Source organism: Oncorhynchus gorbuscha, linkage group LG10 (assembly GCF_021184085.1).
Source record: "Oncorhynchus gorbuscha isolate QuinsamMale2020 ecotype Even-year linkage group LG10, OgorEven_v1.0, whole genome shotgun sequence".
Classification (NCBI taxonomy): Eukaryota; Metazoa; Chordata; class Actinopteri; order Salmoniformes; family Salmonidae; genus Oncorhynchus; species Oncorhynchus gorbuscha.
Genome location: NC_060182.1, coordinates 30,959,412 through 30,983,842, shown reverse-complemented (window position 1 = coordinate 30,983,842; position 24,431 = coordinate 30,959,412). Strand labels below are relative to the sequence as shown.

Sequence of the window (24,431 nt, the reverse complement as noted above, 5' to 3'; positions counted from 1 at the left end):
GGAACATAGGGCCCAGGGATCATAGGGCAATGTAAACATAGGTTGAGGAAACATAGGGCCCAAGGATCATAGGGCAATGTAAACATAGGTTGAGGGAACATAGGGCCCAGGGATCATTGGGCAATGTAAACATAGGTTGAGGAAACATAGGGCCCAGGGATCATAGGGCAATGTAAACATAGGTTGAGGGAACATAGGGCTGAGGAAACATACAGTGGCAAGAAAAGTATGTGAGCCCTTTGGAATTACCTGGATTTCTGCATAAAATTGGTCATCAAATTTGATCTGATCTTCATCTAAGTCACAACAATAGACAAACATAGTGTGCTTGAACTAATAACACACAAAGTATTATATTTTTCTTGTCTATATTGAATACATCATTTAAACATTCACAGTGTAGGTTGGAAAAAGTATGTGAACCCCTAGGCTAATGACTTCTCCAAAAGCTAATTGGAGTCAGGAGTCAGCTAACCTGGAGTCCAATCAATGAGACGAGATTGGAGATGTTGGTTAGTGCTGCCTTGCTCTATAAAAAAAACTCACAAAATTTGAGTTTGCTATTCACAAGAAGCATTGCTTGATGTGAACCATGTCTCGAATAAAAGATATCTCAGAAGACCTAAGATGAAGAATTGTCTACTTGCATAAAGCTGGAAAGGGTGTTCATCAGTCGGTAAGACAAATTGTCTATAATTGGGGAAAGTTCAGGACTTTGCTACTCTCCCTAGGTGTGGTCGTACTGCAAAGATGACTGCAAGAGCACAGTGCAGAATGCTCAATGAGGTTAAGAAGAATCCTAGAGTGTCAGCTAAAGACTTCCAGAAATCTCTGGAACATGCTAACATCTCTGTTGACGACTCTAGGATGCTAAACAAGAATGGTGTTCATGGGAGGAGACCAAGGAAGAAGCAACTGCTGTCCAAAAGAAAAACATTGCTTCACGTCTGAAGTTTGCAAAAGTGCACCTGGATGTTCCACAGCACTACTGGCAAAATATCCTGTGGACAGATGAAACTACAGTTGAGTTGTTTGGAAGGAACACACAACACTGTGTGGAGAAAAAAAGGCACAGCACACCAACATCAACCTCATCCCAACTGTAAAGTATGGTGGAGGGAGCATCGTGTTTGGGGCTGCTTTGCTGCCTCAGGGCCTGGACAGCTTTCTATCATCAACGGAAAAATGAATTCTCAAGTTTATCCTCGTTTGCTAAGTCAAACGACACCGCTGGTTCTGCTCACACTGCCCTACCCTGTGCTCTGACCTCTTTCTCCCCTCTCTCTCCAGATGAAATCTCCCTCCTCTCTTCTCCAGACCATTTCCGTCTTGTGACGGCCGGCCGCCCAACAACCTGCCCGCTTGACCCTATCCCCTCCTCTTCTCCAGACCATTTCCGGAGACCTTCTCCCTTACCTCACCTGCTCAAGAATCCTTATCTCCACGCTTCCCCTTATGTCATCCCTGAGCCCACGCTGGGAGCCACCTGATCTATCCTGCCACCTTCCCACACCAAGTGGTCCTTTACTAAGCTCACATGGTCTCTTGACGACCAATTAATCTTCCTTTCCCTCTCTCCAGGTGGCGAATCGCATTCTGCATGTGGCAGACATATCAGTGTGATGACGGATCACCTGTCAGACATGTCATTTATTATCATGTCTTGTCCCTGTGCTCCCCAATTCGCTCATCCCTGACCGCTGGCTACGTCCCTTCCGTCTTCAAGAGAGCGAGAGTTGCACCCCCTTCTGAAAAAACCTACACTCGATCCCTCCGATGTCAACAACTACAGACCAGTATCACTTCTTTCTTTTCTCTCCAAAACTCTTGAACGTGCCGTCCTTGGCCAGCTCTCCCGCTATCTCTCTCAGAATGACCTTCTTGATCCAAATCAGTCAGGTTTCAAGACTAGTCATTCAACTGAGACTGCTCTTCTTCTGTATCACGGAGGCGCTCCGCACTGCTAAAGCTAACTCTCTCTCCTCTGCTCTCATCCTTCTAGACCTATCGGCTGCCTTCGATACTGTGAACCATCAGATCCTCCTCTCCACCCTCTCAGAGTTGGGCATCTCCAGGAGGCGAGCCCATCAGTAAGGCCCACACTTGGATTGCGTCCTACCTGACAGGTCGCTCCTACCAGGTGGCGTGGCGAGAATCTGTCTCCTCACCACGCGCTCTCACCACTGGTGTCCATGCGCACGGTCTGTAGGTATCTCCTTCTAGGGACCACCCTCTCGAGGTAGACTTCTCTCCCGGCTCCCGAACGTAAGGCAGGTTATTTGTCTTGTCTCTGACATAAGTGCCTTCTTCTTCTCCTCGGCCGGGGCGGGGTTCTTTTTTGTTAAGAAGAAGCTATCTGTTCTAGGCCCTCTCCTATTCTCGCTATACACCAAGTCACTTGGCTCTGTCATAAGCTCACATGGTCTCTCCTATCATTGCTATGCAGACGACCTTCTATCCCAGCGCTTCCACAATTAATCTTCTCCTTTCCCCTGTCGCCATTCTGAGGAACCATGATGTGACCAGGTGGCGATTCGCATCAGACCATAAGAACCATGTCTGGCAGACATATTTGTGTGTGGATGACGGATCACCACCTCAAGCTGAACCTCGGCAAGACGGAGCTGCTCTTCCTCCCGGGGAAGGACTGCCCGTCATCCATGATCTCGCCATCACGGTTGACAACTCCATTGTGTCCTCCTCCCAGAGCGCTAAGAACCTTGGCGTGATCCTGGACAACACCCTGTCGTTCTCAACTAACATCAAGGCGGTGGCCCGTTCCTGTAGGTTCATGCTCTACAACATCCGCAGAGTACGACCCTGCCTCACACAGGAAGCGGCGCAGGTCCTAATCCAGGCACTTGTCATCTCCCGTCTGGATTACTGCAACTCGCTGTTGGCTGGGCTCCCTGCCTGTGCCATTAAACACCTACAACTCATCCAGAACGCCGCAGCCCGTCTGGTGTTCAACCTTCCCAAGTTCTCTCACGTCACCCCGCTCCTCCGCTCTCTCCACTGGCTTCCAGTTGAAGCTTGCATCCGCTACAAGACCATGGTGCTTGCCAACGGAGCTGTGAGGAGAACGGCACCTCAGTACCTCCAGGCTCTGATCAGGCCTTACACCCAAACAAGGGCACTGCGTTCATCCACCTCTGGCCTGCTCGCCTCCCTACCACTGAGGAAGTACAGTTCCCGCTCAGCCCAGTCAAAACTGTTCGCTGCTCTGGCCCCCCAATGGTGGAACAAACTCCCTCACGACGCCAGGGCAGCGGAGTCAATCACCACCTTCCGGAGACACCTGAAACCCCACCTTTAAGGAATACCTAGGATAGGATAAAGTAATCCTTCTCACCCCCCTTAAAAGATTTAGATGCACTATTGTAAAGTGGCTGTTCCACTGGATGTCATAAGGTGAATGCACCAATTTGTAAGTCGCTCTGGATAAGAGCGTCTGCTAAATGACTTAAATGTAAATGTAAATGAAGACATTTTGCAGTAGAATGTTAGGCTATCTGTCCTCCAATTGAAGCTCAACAGAAGTTTGGTGATGCAACAGGACAATGACCCAAAACACAGAAGTAAATCAACAACAGAATAGCTTCAACAGAAGAAAATACGCCTTCTGGAGGGGCCCAGTCAGAGTCCTGACCTCAACCCGATTGAGATGCTGTGGCATGACCTCAAAAGAGCAGTTCACACCAGACTTCCCAAGAATATTGTTGAACTGAAACAGTTTTGTAAAGAGGAATGGTCCAAAATTCCTCCTGACCACTGCAGGTCTGATCCGAAACTACAGAAAATATTTGGTTGAGGTTATTGCTGCCAAAGGAGAGTTAACCAGTTATTACATTCAAGGGTTCACATACTTTTCCCACCCTGCACTGTGAATGTTTACACAATGTGTTCAATAAAGACATGAAAACATATAATTGTTTGTGTTTCATTAGTTTAAGCAGCCTGTCTATTGTTGTGACTTAGATGAATATCAGACCCAATTTGTATGACCACTTTATGCAGAAATCCAGGTATTTCCAAAGGGTTCACATAATTTTTCTTGCCACTGTAGGTCTGAAGGAACATAGACATGGTCCCGCTAAATGCAACAGTTGTTAAGTGAGTGGTAGGCTGTGGCTGAATGAATCATCTTCCACACTTAAAAGATCATAGTGGATCACACGCTGTAGTGGAAACCTTATGGAGTCCTTCCTAACACTTTATTCCAAAGGTCCTAACCAGACTGCACATCAAAGTAAGGACAACACCAGCAATCCAATGAAAGTGGTCTGTAAACAGTATGTTGTCTTCCATCATCACATGATGCATAATAATATAACTCAAATCAAAGTTTACTGGATGTGTACACAGTTCAGCATATGTAGCGAGTGCAGTAAAATGATTGTGCTCCTAACATTCTCGCAAAAATGTTGACCAAGTGCACAAATAATAATCAAAAAGTAGAACAATAGGTTACAGCCTCAATCATGACTGCAATTACGACACCGCTCTGTAGTCTCTCACTGTGCCTGTCTGCATACACAGCAGCTGTGAGGAGAGACAAGTCTGCATCAGCTCACGCAGACACCTGCCTAACTACACATCTGTCCAGCACAACCTTGGACTGCCCTCTAGTGGCAACATTGTGCTCACACAAGCTCTGAAGGTTGACCACTTGTTTATGGTCATGTTCACTGCTAAAAGTTCTTGAATGTTGCAGATAGAAATACCACAAATAGAGCCGACGTGATTCCTTCTACATGTCAGAGACCACTTGTTTATGGTTATGTTCACTGCTAAAATATTCTACATTGATAGTATATTTCTATCTGAACGTTCCAAAATGTTGCATCCTGCTGAACATGCCCTATGACAAATGTCAGTGCTCTTCTCATTGGCTCTCTCAATCGCAGTAGCCATTTAGAAAACATGTCAAACAAATGATAAACAATGATACCTTTATGAATTTATACACTGAGTGTAAAAAATACGAAGAACCCTTTCCTAATATTAAGTAGCACCCACCCCCTTTTTGCCCTCAGAACAGCCTAAATTCATCAGGGCATGGACTCTACAAGGTGTTGAAAGCATTCCCACAGTTGTGTCAAGTTGGCTGGATGTCCTTTAGGTGGAGGACCATTCTTGATAGACATGGGAAACTATTCAGCGTGAAAAACCCAGCCGCATTGCAGTTCTTGACAGAAACCGGTGCAAACCAGCTTGCTGGAGTTTTCAGGGACTTATTCATTTAGTTAAGTTACCTTCCCTAACCAGTCTGTTGTCCCCACTTGCTTCAAGATGTCCACCATTGTTCCTGTACACAGGAAAGTGAAGGTAACTAAATGACTATCACCCCATAGCCCTCCCTTATAATCACAAAGTGCTTTGAGAGGCTAGTTAAGGATCATATCACCTCCCTCTTACCGACACCCTAGACCCACTACAATTTGCACATTACCTTAACAGATCCACAAATGAAGTAATATCCCCCTTCCTGTACTCCTTGTTCACCCATGTCTGCGTGGCCACGCATGTCTCCAACTAAATCATCAAGTTTGCTGACAACACTGGTAGGCCAAATTGACCAGCTTCAATTTGCTTACCGCCCCAATAGACCCACAGACAATGCAATAGGTTTCACTTTGCACACTGTCCTATCCCATCTGGACAAGAGGAATACCTATGTAAGAATTCTGTGTATTGACTATAGCTCAGCATTCAACACTATAGTACCCTCCAAGCTCATCATTAAGCTTGAGGCCCTGGGTCTGAACCCCACCCTGTTCAACTGGGTCCTGCACTTCCTGACTGGCCGCCCCCAGGTGGTGAAGGTAGGAAACATCACCTCCACTCCGCTCATCCTCAACACTGGGGCCCCACAAGGGTGCATGCTCAGCCCCCTCCTGTACTCCCTGTTCACCCATTACTGCGTGGCCAAGCACGCTTCTAACTCAATCATCAAGTTTGCAGACGACAATAGTAGGCTTGATTACCAACGATGACGAGACAGCCTAAAGGGAGGAGGTGAGGGCTCTGGGAGTGTGGTGCCTAGAAAACAACCTCTTACTCAACGTCAACAAAACAAAGGAGATGATCGTGGATTCCACGAAATACGAGAGGGTGCACCCCCTTATCTACATCGACGGGACCACAGTGGAGAAGGTGGAAAGTTTCAAGTTCCTTGGCGTACACATCACTGACAAACTGAAATGGACCACAAACACAGACAGTGTGATGAAGAAGGTGCAAAAGAGCTTCTTCAACCTCAGGAGGATAAAGAAATTGGTCTTGTCACCTAAAACCCTCACAATTTTTTACAGATGCACAATTGAAAGCATTCTGTCGAGCTGTATCATTGCCTGGTATGGCAACTGCACCGCCTGCAACCGCAAGGCTCTCCAGAGCGTGGTGCGGTCTGCTCACCGCATTACCGAGGGCAAACCCAAGGTAAATAATTTAAAGGCAGTGCTACCAAATACTAATTGAGTGTATGTAAACTTCTGACCCACTGGAAATGTGATGAAAGAAATAAAGCTGAAATAAATCATTCTCTCTACTATTATTCTGACATTTCACATTCTTAAAATAAAGTGGTGATCCTAACTGACCTAAAACAGGGAATTTTTTACTAGGATTAAATGTCAGGAATTGTGAAAAAAATTAGTTTAAATGTATTTGGCTGAGGTGTATGTAAACTTCCAACTTCAACTGTATATACTGTTTTCTATACTATTCTACTGTATCATAGTCTGTTCCGCACTGACATCGCTCGTCCATATGTATAAAGTCTTAATTCATTCCTACTTACATTTGTGGGTATTGGGTATATGTTGTGTAATTTGTGAGATATTACTTGTTAGATATTACTGCACTGTCAGAGCTAGAAGCACAAGCATTTTACTACACCCGCAATAACATCTGCTTATCACTTGTATATGACCAATACAATATGATTTGATTTATTAGCAACAACTCCGCCCTGGCGGGGAAAATAACCTCTTCAGAAACATCAACAAAACAAAAGAGCTGAACGTGGACTTCAGGAGACAGCAGACAGAGCCCCCATCCCCATTCAGCTCCCGAGTGGCGCAGCGGTCTAAGGCACTGCATCTCAGTGCTAGAGGTGTCACTACAGACCCTGGTTCGATTCCAAGCTAAATCACAACCGGCCGTGATTGGGAGTCGAATAGGGCGGCACACAATTGGCCAAGTGTTGTCCGGGTTAGGGTTTGGCCAGGGTAGGCCTTAATTGTAAATAAGAATTTGTTCTGAACTGACTTGTCTAGTAAAATAAATAAAAACATAAAGGGGTCTCAGTGGAGATGGTGAAAAGCTTCAAGTTCTTCAGTGTGCACATCACTGACAGCCTGAAATGGTCCACCCACACAGTTTGGAGGAAAAAGGGGGGAGGCTTGCAAGCAGAAGAACATCATCCCAACTGTGAAGCATGGGGGTGCAGCATCATGTTGTGGGGGTGCTTTGCTGCAGGAGGGATTGGTGCACTTCACAAAATAGATGGCATCATGAAGGGGGAACATAATGTGGATATATTGAACATCTCAAGACATCAGTCTACCTGAAGCATTTGACCCAAGTTAAACAATGTACTTCATACATTTTCCCTGACACCCAAAGTAGTCGTTACATTTTGAATGCTTAGCAGGACAGGAAAATAGTCTAATTCACAAACTTATCAAGAGAACATCCTTGCTCATGCCTACTGCCTCTGATCTGGCGCACTCACTAAACACAAATGCTTTGTTTGTAAATTAAGTAAGAGTGTTGGAGTGGGCCAGCCACTGGCTAGCTGTAAATAAAATAAAACTAGAAAATCATGCCGTCTGGTTTGATTAATATAAGGAATGTGAAATGATTTACAGTGGGGAGAACAAGTATTTGAAACACTGCCGATTTAGCAGGTTTTCCTACTTACAAAGCATGTAGAGGTCTGTCATTTTTATCATAGGTACACTCAATAAAATGCTAATTCATTACTTAAAAATCAGACAATGTGATTTTCTGGATTTTTCTTTTAGATTCCGCCTCTCATAGTTGAAGTGTACCTATGATAAAAATGACAGACCTCTACATGCTTTGTAAGTAGGAAAACCTGCAAAATCGGCAGTGTATCAAATACTTGTTCTCCCCACTGTATACTTTTACTTTTGATACTTGTGTATATTTTAGCAATTACATTGACTTTTGATACCTATATTTCAATCCGAATACATTTAGACTTTTAACTCAAGTAGTATTCTGCTTGGTGACTTCCACTTTTACTTGAGTCATCAATTATTAATTTTCTATTAAGGTATTTTTCCACCACTGAGCATCAAAGCTGGGACTGAGAGACTGAAAAATAACTTCTATCCCAAGGCAATCAGACTGTTAAATAGTCACCACTAGCTGGCCTCCACCCAGTACCCTGCCCTGAAATTAGTCATAGTTACTAGCCGGTACGATACCCTTCACCTTAGAGATTGCTGCCCTATGGACATATGTAACAGTTTTGTTTCTTTCCCTCTCCACTCCCCTACCTGGGCTCGAACCAGGGACCCTCGCCACACATCAACAACTGACACCCACGAGGCATCGTTACCCATCACTCCACAAAGTAAAAAAAAAAGTTTACATACTGTTTTACCCACTTTATATGTACAGTATATAGTGTACTCTAGTCAATCTTACATACAGTGCATTCGGAAAGCATTCAGACGCCTTGACATTTTCCATAAGTATTGATACTCTTTACTCAGTGCTTTGTTGAAGTACCTTTGGCTACTATTACAGCCTTGAGTCTTCTTGGGTGTGACGCTACAAGCTTTGCACACCTGTATTTGGGAAGTTTTTCCCATTATACTCTGCCGATTCTCTCAAGCTCTGTCAGGTTGGATGGGGAGCGTCGCTGCAAAGCTATTTTCAGGTCTCTTCAGAGATGTTCGATCGGGTTCAAGTCCGGGCTCTGGCTGGGCCACTCCAGGACATTCAGAGACTTGTCACGAAGCCACTCATGCATTGTCTTGGCTGTGTGCTTAGGGTCGTTGTCCTTTTGGAAGGTGAACCTTCGCCCCAGTGTGAGGTCCTGTGTGCACTGGAGCAGGTTTTCATCAAGGATTGTTCTGTACTTTTCTCTGTTCACCTTTCCCTTGACACTGACTAGTCTCCCAGTCCCTGCCGCTGAAAAACATCCCCACAGCATGATGCTGCCACCACCATGCTTCACTGTAGGAATGGTGACAGGTTTCCTCCAGACGTGATGCTTGGTATTCAGGCCAAATAGTTCCATCTTGGTTTCATCAGACCAGATAATCTTGTTCCTCATGGTATTTGGGTCCTTTAGGTACATTTTGGCAAACTCCAAGCAGGCTGTCATGTGCCTTTAACTGAGGAATGGCTTCTGTCTGGCCATTCCACCATAAAAGCCTGATTGATGGAGTGCAGCAGAGATGGTTATCCTTCTGGAAGGATCTCCCATCTCCACAGAGGAACTCTGGAGTTCTCTCAAATTGACCATCGGGTTCTTGTTCACCTCCCTGACCAAGGCCTTTCTCCACCGATTGCTTAGTTTGGCCGGGCGGCCAGCTCTAGGAAGAGTCTTGGGGGTTCCAAACTTCTTCCATTTAATGATGATGGAGGCCACTGTGTTCTTGGGACTTTCAAAGCTGCAGAAATGTTTTGGTACTCTTCCCCAGAGCCCCGCCACAATCCTATTTTGGAGCTCTACGGCCAATTCCTTCGACCTCATGGCTTGGGTTTTGCTCTGACATGCACTGTCATCTGTGGGACCTTATATAGACAGGTGTGTGCCTTTCCAAATAATTTACAATCAATTTAATTTACCACAGGTGGACTCCAATCAAGTTGTAGAAACATGTCAATGATAATCAATGGCATCAAATCAAATCAAAGTTTATTTGTCACGTGCGCCGAATACACCAACTGTGCAAAAAAGGTGAACAATAGGTAAGTAAATTAATAAAAACAACAGTAAAAAGACAATGGAATATAACAGTCGTGAGGCTATATACAGGCACCGATTAGTCGGGCTGATTGAGGTGGTATGTGCATGTAGATACAGTGGGGCAAAAAAGTATTTAGTCAGCCATCAATTGTGCAAGTTCTCCCACTTAAAAAGATGAGAGAGGCCTGTAATTTTCATCATAGGTACACTTCAACTATGACAGACAAAATGAGAAAAACAAATCCAGAAAATCACATTGTAGCATTTTTAATGAATTTATTTGCAAATTATGGTGGAAAATAAGTATTTGGTCAATAACAAAAGTTTATCTCAATACTTTGTTATATACCCTTTGTTGGCAATGACAGAGGTCAAACGTTTTCTGTAAGTATTCACAAGGTTTTCACACACTGTTGCGGGTATTTTGGCCCATTCCTCCATGCAGCTCTCTCCTCATAGGATGTAAAGACCACCTCCAGAGCACTTCAAAGGCAATTATAGTCAATGAACTAATCACTGTGATGTTTTGGGGCTGTTGCTGGGCAACACAGACTTTCAACTCCCTCCAAAGATTTTCTATGGGGTTGAAATCTGGAGACGGGCTAGGCCACTTCAGGACCTTGAAATGCTTCTTACGAAGCCACTCCTTCGTTTCCCAGGCGTTGTGTTTGGTATCTTTGTCATGCTGAAAGACCCAGCCACGTTTCATCTTCACTGCCCTTGCTGATGGAAGGAGGTTTTCACTCAAAATCTCACGATACATGGCCCCACTCATTCTTTCCTTTACACGGATCAGTCGTCCTGGTCCCTTTGCAGAAAAACAGCCCCAAAGCATGTTTCCACTCCATGCTTCACAGTAGGTATGGTGTTCTTTGGATGCAACTCAGCATTCTTTGTCCTCCAAACACGACGAGTTGAGCTTTTACCAAAAAGTTATATTTTGGTTTCATCTTACCATATGACATTCTCCCAATCTTCTTCTGGATCATCCAAATGCTCTCTAGCAAACTTCAGATGGGCCTGGACATGTCTGGCACTGCAGGATTTGAGTCCCTGGCGGCGTAGTGTGTTACTGATGGTAGGCTTTGTTACTTTGGTCCCAGCTCTCTGCAGAGAGCTGGAACCAAAAAAAAATGATTTTCTGGATTTTTTTTTTTCATTTTGTCTGTCATAGTTGAAGTGTACGTATGATGAAAATTAAAGGCCTCTCATCTTTTTAAGTGAGAGAACTTGCACAATTTGTGGCTGACTAAATACCTTTTTGCCCCACTGTATTTGGTATGATAATTGTTTTTGTCATTTAGTAGACGTTCTTATCCAGAGCAATTTACAGTAGTGGGTGAATACATTTTAATAAAAATAAAAATGTTTTCATATCGGTTGCAGAAATTTAACCCACAGCCCTGGCATTGCAACCGCCATGCTCTACCAACTAAGCTACGCAGAACACTATGACACTGATATTTTTGCATCTGTAGAAGTGTTTAGAAACATATTCTATTCTTACAATAAAAGTGACTCCAAAATGACAACGCAGAATTTAACATACATTTTTATTGTAAACAAAATAATCGGAAACAAACAAAGCAAACAGCAAATGCATCGAACACATTTGTAGAGTCACACGTTTGATGCAGTCATTGTGTGCTATGAATATGGGACCAAATAATTAACTTTGAGTACTTTAATACACAAGTGAATATTTCCCCAATACGTTTGGTCCCCTAAAATAGGGGTATATGTACCAAACGTGCTGTAAAATTCACAATAACATGATTCCAGAAGACAGAAGGGGTATTTAAAGACAACAGTCATTAGGATATTAATGTATTATAATAAAATGCATTGAGGTTGATTATTATGGTAAAAGTTATGGTAAAATGGTTGAGTTGAAGACATTCAGTATAATGATCAATGGTATTAGACCTTCAGTACCGCCGATCTGTAAAAAAAGGAAAAAAAAGGGACAATTTTATACAATGCACTTCAGTTACGTATCAGCCTACAAAGGGTTATATTGTCAGTAAATAGACCCTTCAGAATTACTCACATTGACATGTGGGAAGGGCAGGAGTCCATGTCCCATCCAGGCTGCATGTGACGGTGCCTGGTCCATTCATCACCATGCCCCTAAAGCAGACAAATGTCACAGAGTCCCCAAACTCAAGTGGCATTCTAATTCCTCTTGTCATTTGGGCATATTGTACTTTGGGATAGGGACATTTAATATCTGCGAACAGAGATGAAAGAGTCAACATAAGCTTTTACTTTATTGGTTTTAAAGGGGTTGGTTCCTTAATATTACTCTCAGGGCCAAGTTCTCAACACTTAAGGGATGTTCCTAGTTTGCTAAAGGGAAAAAAACATAGCAAAAATAGTGCAAAAACATAGCAAAAATAGTGCAAAAACATAGCATAAATAGTGCAAAAACATAGCAAAAATAGTGCAGCTATAGAAGCTATAGAGTTGAACAGAAAATGGCACCTTTGCACTCTGGAGGTGGCGCACTCCATGTCCCATCTTTGGTACAGTAGAGCTCACTCGTTCCAATCAGTTTCCCTACGCGACACCGATAGCCAATCACAGTGCTGTAAACGTAAGGTGGTTCCAAATGGCCATTTATCTCTCCATTTACCACCTCAGGAAGTTTAGCACACTGCACCGCTGAAAGTCACAAACACAATGTACATTTACATGACCTTTTTTTAAAGATTATGGGTGACAGAACTGAAGTTCAGGGATGTTCTAAACTAAAGCAAAGTTACCAAAAGCAATTGAACTATGACCCAGGTGTACAAATGTGTGGTGCAGTAGACCATCTAAAAAATAAATGTGACACCTTCACAGACAGGAACACGCCCATCCCAGCCATCATTCATGCAATTTCTTACATTCTGTCCAACCAGCTGATACCTGGTGTAATAATGGGTACAAAAAGTGATTTAATATGACAACGCATCATTTTATTTGTACACTGCAACAATTCTGAGAGTAGCCTTAAGAGCAAAAAGACATACTAGCAGAATAGAACTTACCCCTCATTACAAACCCCTGTGGCTGTATCTCCAAACTGTGCACCAGTATAGACGAAATGACCAAAAGACATCTCTCCAGCTGAGCCACATGATTTGCCTTTTGACAAGAAAATGCCATTAAATTACATTTTTCAGAAGGCACAAAACAGACAAACATAGAGTGATATATTCTAGACCATCTATGGCTCTGCTGCCACCTAATGCTTAAACAAGAGAATAATGTTCTTTATATACTGTAGTACATAGGAGGAAGAAGTATTAATGATGTGCCAGAGTATATGAAAAGTATATGTAGAGTAACTAACTGTACATATACAGTACCTGTCTAAAGTTTGGACACACCTACCCATTCAAGTAAAAAAAAAACTATTTTCTACATTGTAGAATAATAGTGAAGACATAAACTATGAAATAGCACATATGTAATCATGTAGTAACCAAAAAAGTGTACACAGCTGTGTAATGACAGCTTTGCACACTTTTGGCATTCTCTCAAACAGCTTCACCTGGTATGCTTTTTCAACAGTCTTGAATGAGTTCCCACATATTCTGAGCACTTTTCCTTCACTCTGCGGTCCAAATCATCCCAAACCATATCAATTGGGTTGAGGTCGGGTGATTGTGGAGGCCAGGTCATCTGATGCAGCACTCCATCACTCTGCTTCCTGGTCAAATAGCCCTTACACAGCCTGGATTTGGGTTGCGTCACTGTCCTGTTGAAAAACAAATGATAGTCCCACTAAGCCCAAACCAGATGGGATGGCGTGTCGCTGCAGAATGATGTGGTAGCCATGTTGGTTAAGTGTGCCTTGAATTCTAAATAAATCACTGACTGTCACCAGCTATGTCCCCCCACACCATCACACCTCCTCCTCCAGGCTTCACGGTGGGAACCACACATGCGGAGATAATCCGATCACCTACTCTGCGTCTCACAAAGACACAGCGGTTGGAACCAAAAATCTCACAGTTGGACTCATCAGACCAAAAGGACAGATTTCCACCGGTCTAATGTCCATTGCTCATGTTTCTTGGCCCAAGCAAGTCTCTTCTTCTTATTGGTGTTCTTTAGTAGTGGTTTCTTTGCAGCATTTGAAAATGAAGGCTTGATTCATGCAGTCTCCTCTGAACAGTTGATGTTGAGATGTGTCAGTTACTTGAATTCCGTGAAGCATTTATTTGGGCTGGTAACTCTAATGAACTTATCTTCTGCAGCATAGGTAACACTGGGTCTTCCTTTCCTGTGGCGGTCCTCATGAGAGCCAGTTTCATCATAGCGCTTGATGGTTTTTACAACTGCACTTGAAGAAACTTTCAAAGTTCTTGAAATGTTCTGTATTGACTGTAAAGTAATGATGGACTGTTGTTTCTCTTTGCTTATTTGAGCTGTTCTTGCCATAATATGGACTTAGTATTTTAGCAAAAAGGTCCATCTTCTGTAAACCACCCCTACCTTGTCACAACACAACTGATTGGCTCAAACGCATTAAGAAGGAAATCAATTCCACAAATTAACTGTTAATTGAAATGCATTCCAGATGACTACCACATGAAGCTGGTTGAGAGAATGCCAAGAGTGTGCAAATCTGTCACCAATGCAAAGGGTGGCGACTTTGAAGGACCTCAAATATAAAATAAATTTTGATTTGTTTAACACTTTTTTTGGTTACTACATGATTCCATGTGTGTTATTTCATAGTTTTGATGACTTCATTATTATTCTACAATGTAGAAAATAGTAAAAATAAATTAAAAAAACCTTGAATGAGTAGGTGTGTCCAAACTTTTGATTGGTACCGTACTTTCATCTATTCTGGCACATAATTTCATATGGTTACTTACGTTCACATCTCAGAGTTACTGGAGTCCACCTCCCACTGACGCAGGTACTATAGTAAGTGCCTCTTCCTCTCATGTATCCCAAGGCACAACTGTACCTGACCCGGTGACCAGGACCAAAATCTGCCTGTGCTCTACAGCAGTCAGAAAGGTGTGCGTTGGAGAGGTACGGTGGCACTCCACATCTGCCTACAGGAAAGGGAGATAGATAGAAATCACATCTGTTATAAAACCAATGCATCATAACATGTATTATATATTGCAATGCTCAAAGTAACAGATCTTGGCTGGTGTTTGTGTTTACCATCAGGCTTGGGGCTTTCAATTATATCATTAAAGGGCAGACAAAGTGGGAGCTTGGGCTGCCATTGGCCATCTGGTCCACAGGTGAGCTGCTGGGCTCCAGTCAGGAGGAAGCCCTCGGAGCAGACCAAGGTCACTGAGTCTCTGACCCTGTACACTGAGACAGTCTCACTCAGCTTCACACTGTTGGCCACTGAAGGAGCAGGGCAGGTCACTTCTGCTGGAACCACTTGTGCTTCACCTCCCTCTAGAATGATGACATTTAAAATGCTATTGTGGTTTTGTTTAATTCATTCTTGCATCTATAATGACATAAAAAAAAGTGTGCCTCATCTTGGAGATAAGAGGAAAAATGACCTCGTACTTTGGTAAAAAGCACAACATTGAGACTAGGCATACAGTACATTCAATCCTTTGAAAACAAGAGATCCTTTACCTGGCACACATTGTGGAATCTTTTCCATCCATTCCCCAGATCTTGAACATTTTATGCGGGCAGCACCTTTTAGCAGGTTTCCTTTAAAGCAGGAAATGGTTACATCTGATCCAAATCTTCTTTGATTGATGGATGGCCTACCATTTGTTATGTTTAATATAGGGCACTTAATCTCTACATGAGTAAAAAAAAAAAAAAAAGAAAAAGAAGCAAGTTAAAACAAAATTACAACACATTTGACACAGAGTCTGTATAGCAGTTGTCTTAATCATGTCAGGATACTTACGTGTGCACCGTGGAAGAGAAGGAGTCCATTTTCCGTCAACCCCACATGTGACAGTGTTCGATCCATCCAAATAATAAATGTCCTTGCAGGAAAAGGACAAAGAATCTCCAGATCTATAAACTTGCTTCAACCCATTGATCAACATCTTCCTCTTTGCATTGGGGGCATTGCAAGTGATCTCTAGAAAAAAAGCAGAAAATAGCTCATAGAAGTTTGGTGTCTCTCTGTGGCAGATGGCCATGCCCTATCATTACAGAGCACTCCTAACAAATCATCACTGAAGAATGATAATTAGAGTTTCAAAAACTACAGAACAGACACAGCAATGTCTCCAAAGAGTGGGAGTTGGAATTACAGGAGCTAGGCACCGCCATAACAAATCAAGGCTCCAAAGCAATGAATATGGGCCAGACACCCCAAAAAAGTGAATAGATTTCAACTTTGGGCACCCTTAAGTGATGTTGGGCACCCCTACTGAGTCAATGTGTTATTCAAACCAGGATGGACCTCACCTCCGACAGAGGGCAGACAAAGTGGGAGCTCGGGCTGCCACTGGCCGTCTGGTCCACAGGTGAGCTGCTGGGCTCCAGTCAGAAGGAAGCCCTCGGAGCAGACCAAGGTCACTGAATCTCTGACCCTGTACACTGAGACAGTCTCACTCAGCTTCACACTGTTGGCCACTGAAGGAGCAGGGCAGGTCACTTCTGCTGGAACCACTTGTGCTTCACCTCCCTCTAGAATGATGACATTTAAAATGCTATTGTGGTTTTGTTTAATTCATTCTTGTATCTATAATGACAAACAAAATATGTGCCTCATCTTGGAGATTAAGAGGAAAAACAGATGCCTCCATCGAGACAACGACCTCATGCTTTGGTAAACAGCACAACAACATTATGGGTGCCTGTGATATGGGCGATTTTCACAAAATGTCATCCATAACAAATCAAACAACAAATCAGGTCCTTTGGAGTAAGGATTGTTGACATATATTTCACATTTTTATCTTAAAGCATAATTGATAAATAAATCCTTGAAGTTGGAACATTTGTGAGTTTTTGGCCTTACCCAGACCTCCTTTAAGATTCCATAATGTTTCATCTGTATATGCTAGAAATTGATGTCATAAGAAACTTTACTGTTCGCTCTGTAATATGAGTAGTAACTTCATTTCAATAATAATTTCCATGCATTCATTTGTTTTTTAAATATAAACATACATATTGAAGATATACAATTTTTGATTTGGCTACATTTGTTTCATATTGTTGAACATAATATACTCTACAGGCTTATCAAAGTTTCAGAGGGGGATCTCTGCTAGTTTGAAAGTTAAGGTCCATTTTATAGAGAGAAATTGGCATATTAAGCAATGTAACCAATTGAAGCCCTCATTTTACTTGTATCACTGCAAATCCTGTAAATTACCAGCAGAGGGCAACCATTTTGAATCCAATTTCACATTCACAATGTTGGTAATGATTACAAATTGGATCATAACCACTGAGGTATAATAAGAACTGATGTTCCGACCGTGTTTTCAAGGAAATCTACTCAAGTTCCAATTCATGAACCGTCTATATCCGAGTTACATCCGGTTTATACAGACCAACATCACATGCGCACCAGCACTTAGTGAGCACAGGCGACATCATCACATCATCCAAAAACATAGCAGACGTTGGATGAATATAAAATGTTAATATCTACATCTATGAGTGATGCAAATAATATACAAAATATTTAAAAATCTGCTTTAGTGAAAATTATTTGAATAATTAAATGGATTTTTTTGTGCACAAAGGTGATGACTAAAGTGTCTTATTAGGAATTTTCAAAGCTGACTTCTCTATGTGGCCGTCTGTAGAAACAGACTTTCTGGGCCAGGTGTCAGTTAAACTGCAGTACCGAAGCAAAACTGTAGGAGCAGTCGAAACCGTACTTCTAGACAAGAGCCCTGGCCCCTTGATCATAACATAAGTAGCAGAGATCACACTTTAAACTTCAATATGCCCATAGAGTATATTATGTTCAACAATATTAAGATATTCAAATCCTTCTGTTCACCTGATTTAGAATTCCTCACAATCAAATGTAGACCGCATTATCTTCCAAGAGAATTCTCTTCGATTATAATCACAGCCGTATATATCCCCCCCCAAGCAGACACATCGATGGCTCTGAACGAACTTTATTTAACTCTTTGCAAACTGGAAAACATTTATCCGGAGGCTGCATTCATTGTAGCTGGGGATTTTAACAAAGCCAATCTGAAAACAAGACTCCCTAAATTTGATCAGTATATCGATTGCGCAACCAGGGGTGGTAAAACCTTGGATCATTGTTACTCTAACTTCCGCGACGCATATAAGGCCCTGCCCCGCCCCCCTTTCGGAAAAGCTGACCACGACTCCATTTTGCTGATCCCTGCCTACAGGCAGAAATTAAAACAAGAGGCTCCCACGCTGAGGTCTGTCCAACGCTGGTCAGACCAAGCTGACTCTACACTCCAAGACTGCTTCCATCACGTGGACTGGGACATGTTTCGTATTGCGTCAGATGGGAATATTGACGAATACGCTGATTCGGTGTGCGAGTTCATTAGAACGTGCGTCGAAGATGTCGTTCCCATAGCAACGATAAAAACATTCCCTAACCAGAAACCGTGGATTGATGGCAGCATTCGCGTGAAACTGAAAGCGCGAACCACTGCTTTTAATCAGGGCAAGGTGTCTGGCAACATGACTGAATACAAACAGTGCAGCTATTCCCTCCGTAAGGCTATTAAACAAGCTAAGCTTCAGTACAGAGACAAAGTGGAATCTCAATTCAATGGCTCAGACACAAGAGGCATGTGGCAGGGTCTACAGTCAATCACGGACTACAAGAAGAAACCCAGCCCAGTCACGGACCAGGATGTCTTGCTCCCAGGCAGACTAAATAACTTTTTTGCCCGCTTTGAGGACAATACAGTGCCACTGACACGGCCTGCAACGGAAACATGCGGTCTCTCCTTCACTGCAGCCGAGGTGAGTAAGACATTTAAACGTGTTAACCCTCGCAAGGCTGCAGGCCCAGACGGCATCCCCAGCCGCGCCCTCAGAGCATGCGCAGACCAGCTGGCCGGTGTGTTTACGGACATATTCAATCAATCCCTATACCAGTTTGCTGTTCCCACATGCTTCAAGAGGGCCACCATTGTTCCTGTTCCCAAGAAAGCTAAGGTAACTGAGCTAAACGACTACCGCCCCGTAGCACTCACTTCCGTCATCATGAAGTGCTTTGAGAGACTAGTCAAGGACCATATCACCTCCACCCTACCTGACACCCTAGACCCACTCCAATTTGCTTACCGCCCAAATAGGTCCACAGACGATGCAATCTCAACCACACTGCCCTAACCCACCTGGACAAGAGGAATACCTATGTGAGAATGCTGTTCATCGACTACAGCTCGGCATTCAACACCATAGTACCCTCCAAGCTCGTCATCAAGCTTGAGACCCTGGGTCTCGACCCCGCCCTGTGCAACTGGGTACTGGACTTCCTGACGGGCCGCCCCCAGGTGGTGAGGGTAGGCAACAACATCTCCTCCCCGCTGATCCTCAACACGGGGGCCCCACAAGGGTGCGTTCTGAGCCCTCTCCTGTACTCCCTGTTCACCCACGACTGCGTGGCCACGCACGCCTCCAACTCAATCATCAAGTTTGCGGACGACACAACAGTGGTAGGCTTGATTACCAACAACGACGAGACGGCCTACAGGGAGGAGGTGAGGGCCCTCGGAGTGTGGTGTCAGGAAAATAACCTCACACTCAACGTCAACAAAACTAAGGAGATGATTGTGGACTTCAGGAAACAGCAGAGGGAACACCCCCCTATCCACATCGATGGAACAGTAGTGGAGAGGGTAGCTAGTTTTAAGTTCCTCGGCATACACATCACATACAAACTGAATTGGTCCACTCACACTGACAGCGTCGTGAAGAAGGCGCAGCAGCGCCTATTCAACCTCAGGAGGCTGAAGAAATTCGGCTTGTCACCAAAAACACACAAACTTCTACAGATGCACAATCGAGAGCATCCTGGCGGGCTGTATCACCGCCTGGTACGGCAACTGCTCCGCCCTCAACCGTAAGGCTCTCCAGAGGGTAGTGAGGACTGCACAACGCATCACCGGGGGCAAACTACCTGCCCTCCAGGACACCTACACCACCCGTTGTTACAGGAAGGCCATAAAGATCATCAAGGACATCAACCACCCGAACCACTGCCTGTTCACCCCGCTATCATCCAGAAGGCGAGGTCAGTACAGGTGCATCAAAGCTGGGACCGAGAGACTGAAAAACAGCTTCTATCTCAAGGCCATCAGACTGTTAAACAGCCACCACTAACATTGAGTGGCTGCTGCCAACACACTGTCATTGACACTGATCCAACTCCAGCCATTTTAATAATGGGAATTGATGGGAAATGATGTAAATATATCACTAGCCACTTTAAACAATGCTACCTTATATAATGTTACTTACCCTACATTATTCATCTCATATGCATATGTATATACTGTACTCTACATCATCGACTGCATCCTTATGTAACACATGTATCACTAGCCACTTTAACTATGCCACTTTGTTTACTTTGTCTACACACTCATCTCATATGTATATACTGTACTCGATACCATCTACTGTATGCTGCTCTGTACCATCACTCATTCATATATCCTTATGTACATGTTCCTTATCCCCTTACACTGTGTATAAGACAGTAGTTTTGGAATTGTTAGTTAGATTACTTGTTGGTTATCACTGCATTGTCGGAACTAGAGGCACAAGCATTTCGCTACACTCGCATTTAACATCTGCTAACCATGTGTATGTGACAAATAAAATTTGATTTGATTTGATTTATCCATATGACACCATTGTTTGCTTTGTAGCACCTACAGATAAAACCCTTGTGGAGTCTTAAAGCGGCAATAAGCAGTTGAAGCAATAACAAAGCAATTTTCCGCCCGTTTTGGTAAAAAGCTGAAGGGTGGGGCTGGAGAAATGGAAGCACTCTCAAATTCATGGACAGTGCTATGGATGCATGGACTGACCATCCAAGATATATAGTTTTAACCATGTAATAAGGCTACATTGTGTTTGTTTACAAACATTGGAGTAAAACAAGCGTATATTTTGGGTTCTGATGGGGCACTAGAGTTGAACTAAGCCTATGCGGCATTTAGAAGTTATATTCTATAAGAATCACTGGGTATATATAATTAATTTGTAAGTCAAAAAAATTTATGTAGCAGCAGATTTCCCCTTTAAATGAGACATGGGTTAGGCCAAAATGTCACAAATAGTCCAACTTCAATTGATTATTTGTCAATTATGCTTTAAGATACAAATGGCAAATATGTCAACAATCTTTCCTCCAAAGGAACCTTCAGTGGATTCACTTTTGTGATGAAAAAAATTGGGGGAAAAAATCATGGTCTTTTTTTGTTGTTCTAGTCTGGCGAGGAATCATCCTTACAGGACATGAGCTAGGCCATTATTACCCATGCTGTGGTAGCCTAAAGGAACATTTGTTTACATGATATTCTAATGCTTTTGTAACAATGGGACAATTATGGACTGAATGTCCAAGGCCAACATTTTCAAGTCTCAACAACAGGATCTTGGTGTGTCATGCCAACAATCAACTAGACAAGTACAGGGCATGCCAGTCTGGTATTTCATACAGCAGAACCTACTAAATTGATTAGGATGCATGTTATATGTCCTACTTAGAAAGGAACGGACCTGATTGCTGCATATTACTTTACGATTGATCATTGAATGGTGCATACCTTCACACGTGGGAATCTCTCCACTCCAGCCAGAGTCCTTACATATTCTGTATTCCATCCCCTTCAGGGTAAACCTGTGCAAATATCACAGAGATTAAGAAAAGGCTCAGGCTATAGGCCTATTTCATTACATTCAAGACACTTACCCCTCATTGCACACTGCATTTGCTTTGTCCCCGTAAAAAGACCCCATATATTGAAAGTATCCATTGAATAACTCCCCAGCAGATCCACAGTTCTTCTCTGAAGAGAGGATGGGACACATTAGAAAACAGCAGGGCAGTCAGGGAATGAATCCAGGGTGAGATACTGTGCCGAACTCAACATAAATAACCACAGGGAACTGTTTGTGCCAAACAGCGCTAAAACAGGCACACTGCAGTCCTCAAGGACTGAATTGAATATAAATGTTATTCCCAAATGTTCTCTTTGCAACCACCAGAGGGCCCCAGTAAATGTAAGTGTCAAATGACACAACAACCTCATCCCAGAGACAGTTATAACCATAATGATATGATGGTATGACATTCATTGAACCAGTGTTATGCACAACAACAACATATACTGATCTAAATGCTTAGCTGTAGGCATTTACTTACTTTCACACGTCATGGTTAACTGTGTCCATTTTCCAGCTTGACACTTGATAGAGCGAATGCCACTGTTCTGAGTGTAGCCCTCGGCGCATCTGTAGAGGACTTTTTCTACATGGCTGGATATACCCTTTTTCGGTTTCATGTCCTCGATTTGCGTGTGTGGATAGTACGGCGGCGCACCACATTTCGATGGAACTTGAGCTGTTTAGAAGCAAATGAGCCACATCAGCAACAGTGGCAATTCAAATCACTGCGTTTATCCGATGAATATGTAAACATGCTACAAATGACACTGTCGGTGTTAAAGTGGACAATGCAATGTTAATTTGATGAAAACAACAATCTTACCTGAGGCATGTAGGGCAAGTGATAAGAAGAACACGACATTATACACCAGATTCATCGTTTCATGTGCATTCGGATCTGTACGCTCACCCGTTTAAACGTTATTGAGTTTAATGAAATAGTATGTCGACTGGGTTATATTTTGTAGTTGGAGGGGAGGTAACGTAAAATGACGAGTAGCTTTGAAGGCCTACGTAGCTAGACTATTCAGATTTATTTACGTCAGGTAATCTGAGTTTTTCCATTGGTAATATTTAGACTCACTCCTATTTTGGAACCATGTATGATAAGTGGTTCAAGAAACACTCCAACATAGAAGTGGGTCAAAGTTTCCCACGGGACAAAAAAAATGGTATAAAATAAATATACTTTAAAGTGCTACTTAAGTATTTTTTGTGGTATCTATACATTACTATTTATATTTGACCACTTTTACGTTTACTCCACTACATTTCTAAAGAAAATAATGTAGTTTTACTCCATACATTTTCCCTGACAAACAAAAAGTACTCATTTACATTTTGAACGATTAGCAGGACAGGCAAATGGTGCAATTCAGTTATCAAGAGATCTGGTGGACTCTAAAACACAAATGCATCGTTTGTAAATTATGTCCTAAGTGTTGAAGTGTGCCCCTGGCTATCCGTAAAAAAATGGTGCTGTCTGGTTTGCTTAATTAATATAATGAATTTGAAATGACTTATACTTTTACTTTTGATACTTAAGTATATTTTAGCAATTACATTTACTTTTTATAGTCAAGTATTTTGAAAACCAAATACTTTTAGACTTTAACTCAAGTTGTATTTTACTGGGTGACTCACTTTCACTTGAGTCATTTTATTTGAAGGTATCTTTACTTTTACTCAACCATGACAAGTGTGAACTTTCTTCACCACTGGTCAAGAAACGGTTGAATCAACATTATTTCCAAGTCATTTCAACCACCAAAATCTACTTGATGATGTTGAATCAATGTGGAAAACTAATTGGATTTGCAAAAAGTCATCAACGTGAAAGACATTTTGTATTTTTTTTTCACCCTCACGTTTTACCTAAATCAAATGACATGGTGGATATTCTTTTTAATTTTTTTTAAAACTTCACATTGAATATAGAATTTACGTCAGACATATAATTTACGTCTGTTCTGAGTGGGTTGTATGTTTTACAACCCCATAACAGCATCTGCAGTAACCAAGTATTCCAGCCACTCTCTTCCTATGAACCAGTAGCTATTAAATAAAACAATTTTAGGGTAGGAATCTAGACTAAACTGGGCTGGGTCTTCTGTTCCAAGATCATCAGGAACAGTCGAAGGTGGAGGCGGCTGTGGAGCCATTATCCTGGCAGCGCTTGTGGAAGGGTGGGGCTCTGAACACCAAGCTTGCTCGAGTTTAGGAGCATCGTCGCTGTTGTCTTGGCGACAGCCTGTGGTTTAATGCTCCTGCTGCTCATCGCTCTCCTTTGTTTGGGTACTTTGGCGAAGCCAATCTTAGCCTATTTAGCTAGCTCGAACCAGATAATATGCCAAGGCTAATAACACTAATGATTTTTACAGCTACAGATGAAGTTGGAAGTTTACATACACTTAGGTTGGAGTCATTAAAACTTGTTTTTCAACCACTCCACAAATGTCTTGCTAACAAACTATAGTATTGGCAAGTCAGTTAGGTCATTTACCTTGTGCATGATGCAAGTAATGTTTCCAACAATTGTTTACAGACAGATTATTTAATTTATAATTCACTGTATCACAATTCCAGTGGGTCAGACATTTACATACAC

At 42.7% G+C, this 24,431-nt stretch overlaps 1 protein-coding gene across 2 annotated transcripts; it reads right to left on the bottom strand.

Annotated features, from left to right (window-relative positions):
* Positions 1-11,489: 11,489 nt before the first annotated feature.
* Positions 11,490-22,811, bottom strand: LOC124045089 (complement receptor type 2-like). 2 transcript variants are annotated; one of them, XM_046364321.1, is made up of 14 exons: positions 22,647-22,810; positions 22,302-22,499; positions 21,849-21,945; positions 21,703-21,776; positions 16,367-16,588; positions 15,855-16,034; positions 15,569-15,742; positions 15,134-15,379; positions 14,833-15,018; positions 12,991-13,087; positions 12,795-12,868; positions 12,440-12,619; positions 12,006-12,185; positions 11,490-11,897 (listed from the first exon to the last, which is right to left on the bottom strand). In XM_046364321.1, the coding sequence occupies exons 1-14, from the start codon at positions 22,699-22,701 to the stop codon at positions 11,884-11,886; spliced, it is 1,977 nt and encodes a 658-aa protein (XP_046220277.1). In that variant the 5' UTR covers positions 22,702-22,810; the 3' UTR covers positions 11,490-11,883. The 2 variants fall into 2 exon arrangements, with proteins under 2 accessions (XP_046220277.1, XP_046220278.1); XM_046364322.1 differs by lacking the exon at positions 11,490-11,897 and having other exon boundaries at positions 12,006-12,085; positions 22,647-22,811.
* Between the last annotated feature and the right edge of the window lie 1,620 nt (positions 22,812-24,431).

Coding starts and splice junctions, on each gene's coding strand:
- LOC124045089 (XM_046364321.1), bottom strand. CDS start 22,701: ATGAATCTGGTGTATAATGTCGTGTTCTTCTTATCACTTGCCCTACAT. Junction 15,019..15,133: donor TGAAAGCCCCAAGCCTGATG/GTAAACACAAAC, acceptor CCTTTCCTGTAG/GCAGATGTGGAGTGCCACCG. Junction 13,088..14,832: donor AGTAACTCTGAGATGTGAAC/GTAAGTAACCAT, acceptor TCTTGTCAAAAG/GCAAATCATGTGGCTCAGCT.